The following is a 7,575-nucleotide window of genomic DNA, read 5'->3' as shown; positions in this document are numbered from 1 at the left end:
TTGACAGTTATTGAATGCTTGCTTACATGTAAGGCCCTGTCACAAGAGAACTTTTTTGAAACATTTAATCTGAACTGTGAAACACGGACTAGCTTTATGCAGATGAGGAACCACACAACTACTAAATGTTGGATCTAGGATTTAAACCCAGGTAGACTGGCTTTCGCTCTCTCAATTCATGCTGCACAATTGTAGGAAAAGCTTCCTCTTTCTTCCAGTATAGTTAACACATTTCAGAATTCCTTGCTCTGCAATAGAGAAAACACATATAAATTTCTCCCTGAATTATTTCAGAGATGTATATGATGATCTAGTTATAGTCACTCCAACTTAACGGTCTTATACATGAGACAAATGCCTTAGGTTCATGTGATCAATATATATGAACTATGCCTTTAGCGCCTAGTCTTTCACTCAAAAAAGGACTGAAAGATAAACTATACTGTAATTTGTTCCCTTGCACCATCTAGTGGATTTAAAGGACAACTGCAGCAGTACTATAAACGATTACAAGTCAATTGTACAAGTCAAAATGTATTAACAGGAGAACTGTTCCTAAAACTGTATTTCAGATCATATCACAAACTTGCACATAACTATTTTTTCCTTCTTCATGAGGGAATCAATTAGGCATAGGTGCTGAATTCATTAGTGAACGTTTACATCTACAAATAAAGTAATATAAAATAGCATCCCCGCAATCTTTTCACAATTAGAGATAATGAAAGCCGCATACACCGTAGCTCTTCCCAGTTTCACACACTCCGAGGCTTTCCCGGCAGCTGCGCGCCAGGAACTGCCCTGGAGTCTGCGGAGGCCAGTGCGCATGCGGGCTGGGAGCGGAAGCAGGGAGGCGGGGCTAAACCAGACAGGAGCGGAAGCGACCGGGTGCTGGGTGAGGCGCGGCCGTCGGCGGTGAGTCCGGGGCGGCCCGAGCGCAGAGCACAGGTCCCGGAGACGCAGAAAGTCACGGAAGGACTCGGGGGTCCGGAGCCGGCGCCGCTGGCTGTTGCTGCCCCGCCGCCGCCGCGGACGCCCCCGCCCGCCTGCCCGAGGTGCGGCCCGGAGGCCTGAGGCCTAGCGCGGCCCGCGGAGCCCGCCGTGAGTACTGAGAGCGCCCGCGGCCGAGCCGCACCCCCCAGCCGGGCCTCCGCGTCCCAGACCCTCCCGCCGGGACCCGCCGCCGCCCCCGGGTTAAGATGGAGGAGATCTCCCTGGCCAACCTGGACACCAACAAGCTGGAGGCCATCGCGCAGGAGATATACGTAGACCTGATAGAGGATTCCTGCTTGGGCTTCTGCTTTGAGGTGCACCGGGCCGTCAAGTGTGGCTACTTCTACCTGGAGTTCGCGGAGACCGGGAACGTGAAGGATTTTGGCATCCAGCCGGTGGAGGAGAAGGGAGCGTGCCGCCTCCCGCTGTGCTCCCTCCCAGCGGAGGCCGGGAGCGGGCCGGATCAGCAGCTGCAGCGCTCACCCCCAGAATTCCAGTAGCTGCAGCATGAGCGAGTCTGGGGGTGACCAGGACAGGGACGCAGACTGGTCGTGTGGATTGGAGAATTTAGGTAGCTGAGTAGGAAAAAAAACTCAGACAACAGTCCCAATTCCCATTGAAGATCCTAGCCTTTATAAACCCAAAGGGGAGAATTTAGGAATTAGGATCCTTTTATAAGTCTGTTACTTGGGGTCGGCTTTGAAACCCCGGGCAGGAGGAGCTGTGCGTCCCGCGCGCCATGCAATACAGGTTGATCTGTAAACACACCAGGAAGTGCGCAAGATCCCAGTACTGTCCCCAGTGCACAGGTGTGTGGCTGTGTGCCCAGCATATAAAATCCTTTGGTTCCTCAGCCTTTGTCTGCCCGATGTCAAGGGCTTCCTGGATAACTGACAGTGTGGACAGAACTGATGGTCAGGCCTCGATGGTTGGGCCTCAGTGGGACTGCTCCTCTGAGTTCTGAGCCTCTGATTTGGCCTTCGCCAAGACAAATGAAGGTCAGGTATGAGGTCTGGATGTTAACAATTACAATTTGGGAAAACCGAGAGAGAGAATTCCCGGCTGAATCTGGTAGGCGAAGCTCTGTGGTCTTGGCTCCAACGAGAGAAAAGGTCAAAGCCACCAGTTTCCCAGAGGTCCAGCATTTACAGTGACTACAGCGGTCTTGGGGACAAAGTCTAGCCTTCTGCTGAACAGATCCCTCTTTCTGGCACCCCACCTTGTGGCATAGGCTTGGCAAATGGACCCCTTGGTTATCCAGGCAGGCTGAGAATTTAGTTATGATCTGTTGGGGAAGTAGTGGGGGGCCTCTGCAACTATGCACGATCTCTCAAACTGCAAGATTCATATCTGGATCCATTATGCTGTGGACAAGCGTTTGGTGGGGCAGTCATTTTCCTACTCTGTTACTAGTTATCTAGCCAGTTTGTGAGCCTGACTTGGTCCTTATGCCAGGTCACTAACTGCCTTCCACCCCAGGGGCAAGACTGAACTGTAGAAGAGCATCATGGCTGTGCGGGAGGTTGTGGTTTGAAAGCTAAGTCCCGAGAGGACCTCTTCCAGCTGCCCTCAGTAATGTGAATGGGTTAGTGCTAGGAGCCAAGGAGCAGGACTGGGTCATCTCATCTGACTGTGCAGTATCCTGTTGAATGCCCCTGTTACTTGGGTTGGGCAGTCACAAAGCTCTGCTATGGTGAACATCTAGACTCGTCACTCTGCCTCTCACAAGGGGCAGCCCTCTCCACTGGGTCCCCTTTGGACCTTCTTTACAAGAGCTGTCCTTTTGTTGTTGGAAGTCAGGAAAGGGCCTCTAGAAATGCCCTGGTTTCAGGGAATGGGATGGGGAGGATGGGAAGTGTGAGCCGCATATCAAAATTACCCTCCACTTTACTCCCTGATGGAGGGTTTATGAAGTGTAGAGGGATGGGAGCCCCAAGGTGAGCGGGAACGGTGCTGCTCTATTTGAAATGTTTTCTTACCTCATTCTGTGCCCTAGTAAGGGACCCAGCCTAATCTCTCTGGCTTGGCCACACGTCCCTGCTCCACTGCCTATTTGGTGCAGCTCATGACCCCAGGTGCTGCCTGCCACCCTGCTTTCACATTGACCAGTTTCATTTCATCTCTTGATGCCCCTGCTTCTGAAGCCTGCCCAGTTACCCTTTCCTTGGCTTCTTTTAAGTTTCTTATGTTTTTTTCTTCTTGTTTTTGTGGGAGACTCAGAAGAATCTTTCTTATGGCTTTCTGTGTTAGGATTAGGATGAGAAAGGAACCTAAGTTTTTGTATATGAAAGGCAGTGTCACACCTAAGCATTTCTCCTATAGGACTGCCTTGCTAGTATGCCTTCCTGCTCTGTCTTAACTTCCTGAGGAGTCATATCTCCCCGCCTCCACTTGGATACCGCCTCTTAGGACTTAGGCAGAAGAGCAGTCAAGGCTGACTGACACACACGGGGATAGAGTTGGTGCGTTTTCTTTAACCCTTGCTGTGCATGTATCCTTCCTTATCCCAGAAGGAACTGTTTGGACCATGTGGACTGATTTGGGTTACATACTTTAGAGGATTAAGGGAACCATAGTAATAAGGCCTCAAGACTATCTTACTGCATTCTCCCCCAGAGTTGTCGTGCTTAGGGTCAGGACCTAGTTACAGATTGGTCTTCAATCCAAGAATTGTGATAACTTTAAAAAAAAAAAGCAAGAGCTAAAATATCTTGCTTTTTTGGGGTTATCTGCCCTTTTTGTAAACATCTCATTCTAAGGGGATACAGAGAGTAAGGAGGTTTTAAGTGAGACTGGCCTAATTTCAAATAATGTCTGAGAAACAGGCTGAAGATAGGACCATGGTCCACTCTTCCTTCAGAGAGGGAGTGCAGACTGTCACATTACTGTTTCCTTTCTGGCCTTTTCTCCTGTTAGAGGAGGAAGAAGTGGGGAGTAGTTTTGAGTAATGGTTGGTTCACGTTACCTCCCTCTTGGTTTTAGTTTTTATTTTTTGCCCCCCACTATTAGGGCAGTAGCCTCCTGCCCTGGATGGGTGTAAGGTGTGCTAGGTCCAACAGGTGCCCTGAGGGGACAAAGTCTTTTTGGGGAGAGAATGCTCCCTACCATGTAGTTGACAGTGGTTAGGAACTCTCCCTTTGCCTACCTATTTTCCCTGTAACAGCAGAATTTCTCTCCCTCCCTCTTCAATTAGTGTATTGATCACTGTGTAATTCTATTATGTATCTGAGTGTGTGTGTGTATGGGGGGAAAGGGGTTCTTTACAAATTTCTGTGGTTTGTGGCTTTTTCTTCCATACGTTACTTTCCACCACCGCATGCCTGGGGCCATTGCCTGGCATTGTCGCATGCTGGGATCATTGGGGAAGTGTAGTGAAGCCCACCACTGTCCTTTGTTTTGGAGATTCTTATTTTTGCATAAGTAGTCCATCCTATACAGATTGCTGACTTAACTGTGTATTCCCCTTGCCCCTATGGCTGCTGGTGTAAATAAACTGCATCTCCCCATTGGTAAACAATAATAAAGTTTTAAAAAATGACTTTATTTGGACTTTGTATGTTCATCTTTTAAAATATATGTTTTTCAGGTATTGACATAGTAAAATAAGTTTTGAAGTAATTGCTGTTGACCCTTAGTCACTTTCTCTTGAATAGGAAGTTTTATCAGACTAGATGGAGAAGCTCTGCCCAACTTTGTTTTTCCATCTAGTCCTGCAGATTTAGCGTTCTGCAACATCCAGTAAAAGAAACAAACTGTATACAATCTTCCCATTTCCATAGGAGGTAAGAAGGTGGTAAAATATGTATAATCCAAGCCTATTACTATAAGTTCAATGTGAAAGATAGTTCAATTTGAATGGAAGTCAAGGTATTGATGTATATAACCATTTCAAGCCAATATTCTTGCTCTCAAAAGGCAAATCAGCCTTTCTAAAGATAGCTTTTTCCCAATGCTTTTTAATTTACCTCAACTCTTGGTCTTTCATTTTGTTTTTATAATAATTCTGAGATTTCTCATTTCTTCCCCTTCTTAATCCAGAGTTAGAACACTTCCCTTGGAAATTGTACATATGGCTCCTTAGTACTGATCCAAATCACTTGTTTGCTAAATGTTCTAGTTCATTAAAGAAATAGTCCAAATTGGAAATAATATTTAGATGAATAAAAATTATCAGAAAGGGGGCCAGAGGAAACAGTCAGTAGGATACTTCAGGGAACCTTATAGACATGTCACATGGTGTTGAGTCACGTAACGCTCAAATCCAGCTGCAGCAAATACTTTCAATGCTATTATCGTATGTTTAGATTTGAATTAATATATTTAGGGTTAACCTAGTTAGTTTTCTGAAATGAGATATTTTCAAGACCTCAGTGCCTTACTCAAACCACTTGATGTTAGGACTTTTTTAAAGATTATTTCTCTTCATGTTTTCTAATTAATCTTTATATTTAAAAAGAAAAAAAAGCATTGCATACCTTTTAACTGTATAACTGCCTACATACTGCGTTTTAACTGCAGTATATAGTATGAGGTCAGGAACCTAATAAATGCTTACTTGATGTTGACAGAGAAAATGCAGTATGCTCAAGTAGTTAAGGATTTAGGAAGAACTTTCTTTGCACACAGTATTGCCTTCCATTAGGACCTGAGGTACTTTAAAAGAGTTCTATGATTTTTACAAGTTTTATGAAACGAAGGGAATATATTGTATGCTAAAAGAACGTTTATACTTCATTAAACATCTTTTCACATTAGTCTCTAAAGTAATTATCATGGTTAGTGAATTGCAGTTCTCAGATTAGCTAGAGATGACTTTTAGCATCAGACTTTGGAAGGTTTACTCTGCTGTGGAGGGCACAAGCTCTTTGAGTTTTGTTTGTGTTCCAAAAGATGCCCATGATGCTTTGGAGGAAAACATTTGTTACAAGTGATGCACTTATTGAAAAAGATACTGCAGATAAACCTGTAAATCCTTAGGTGGGTGTTTTTGTTTTTTATTTTGAAAACATTTTCAATCATGTATTACTTGAGCCTCACGGAAATATGTGAGCTAAAAAGAAAATACTACATTCATTTTAGAGATGAGAAAGTATGTCCAGTGGCAGTGATTTGCCCACAGTTCAGAAACAAAAGTGCAGCAGTAGAATGCTGGTGCTAGGCCACTGCTCTTTGTTGAAACAATAGAATTTATAATAAGTGAAAGGATTAATTTTAAAAAAGACAAACCAGTTAAAGTAGAATGAAAAGATTGTGATGCTAGTGAAAATTTTAAGGCAATGAGTTTGAAACCATTAAAAAGATGGAAAATATATTTAAAAATGTAACTCATCAAAAATGATTCAGGAAGGCTTATTTTTTTAATAAATGAATACATCCAGAACTGAAAAAAAAAAACCTCATCCCATCTCTACTCCAGTATACACAGAAAAGCACTAGACACTTGGAATTTTACAGACAATACAGCAAAAAACAAAAATCATGATAGGTTATTGTGAAAATAGATGAAAAAAATGAAGATTTTTAGCAAACCAACTCCTTTAAAATATCGAAAGTAAACATTATCAACAAGTTGGGTTAACACCAGGAAAGTTAAGATTTTCACTCAGAGAATCATTGCATCACTATTAGAGAAAAAATGTGAAAATTTCCATAGATAAAAGAAAAATAGTTTGATAAAATTCAATACCATTATTGGTTTGAAAATACCTGTTAACCGTATAGGAACAAGGGCTAAAGAACTTCCATATGCTAATAAAGTATGTATCAAAAACCTATGACAAATGCTGTACTTAATGTTGAATACTTGGAAGCAAGCCTTTTATAATCAAGAGAGGAAAAAACAAAATCTTCATTCTCAGATGATATCTAAATTGACAACTTTATGACATCTGTGAACATACCACTGGAAGTAATGATAGAATACAGTAAATTTGCTGGATATTGTGTCAATATCCAAAATCAGAATACTAAAATATTTTAAATGTTGCATTTATAATGTAATGCATCAAAAATTGTAATGGTCCTATGAATTAATGTAACAATATCAGTGTAAGATTTTATGGAGAAAGTGATAAAATTTTCTTCTGGTATATTGAAGAAAACTCAAATAAATGGAGAGTGGTAGCATGTTCATGGATAGGAAGCTCAATAACATCACTCCAGATGTATGAATTGGAAGTAATCTTGACTAAAGTCCAAATGGACGTTTTCATGAAACTTGGCAAGCTAATTTTAAGATTTATATGAAAAGCAAGATACAAGAATAGACAAGATCTTTTTGGTGAATGTATGTTACATAGTGTGGTTTTGATGCAGAAACAAACAGTGAGAATAGAATAGTTTAGAATTAGGTGGAAAAACACAAATTTATGTCATCCTGATGTATGACTAAATTGGTATTATAGTCAGCAGATTATAAACCAGTATATTGTTCTGGAATAGATTATCCATAAATAAGTAATAAAACTACTCCGGACACAAAAATTAATTCCTATGTGGATTTAAGACTTATTGGGAAAAGTAAAACATCAAACCTGTATAGAGAAATATAGGAGGGTATGTTTATAATTGTAGGCAAAGGAA

The 7,575-nt window shown here is 42.2% G+C and overlaps 1 protein-coding gene across 1 annotated transcript; it reads left to right on the top strand.

Moving 5' to 3' along the window:
* The first annotated feature begins 847 nt into the window (after positions 1-847).
* ATXN7L3B (ataxin 7 like 3B) lies at positions 848-4,536 on the top strand. The gene has a single exon (XM_014841440.3). It carries the CDS (start codon positions 1,200-1,202, stop codon positions 1,491-1,493), a length of 294 nt encoding a protein of 97 aa, XP_014696926.1. The 5' UTR covers positions 848-1,199; the 3' UTR covers positions 1,494-4,536.
* Positions 4,537-7,575: the final 3,039 nt, after the last annotated feature.

Source organism: Equus asinus, chromosome 4, assembly GCF_041296235.1.
Source record: "Equus asinus isolate D_3611 breed Donkey chromosome 4, EquAss-T2T_v2, whole genome shotgun sequence".
Lineage (NCBI taxonomy): Eukaryota > Metazoa > Chordata > Mammalia > Perissodactyla > Equidae > Equus > Equus asinus.
Note: the sequence above shows the minus strand (reverse complement) of the source record. Positions and strands in the feature narration are given on the sequence as shown.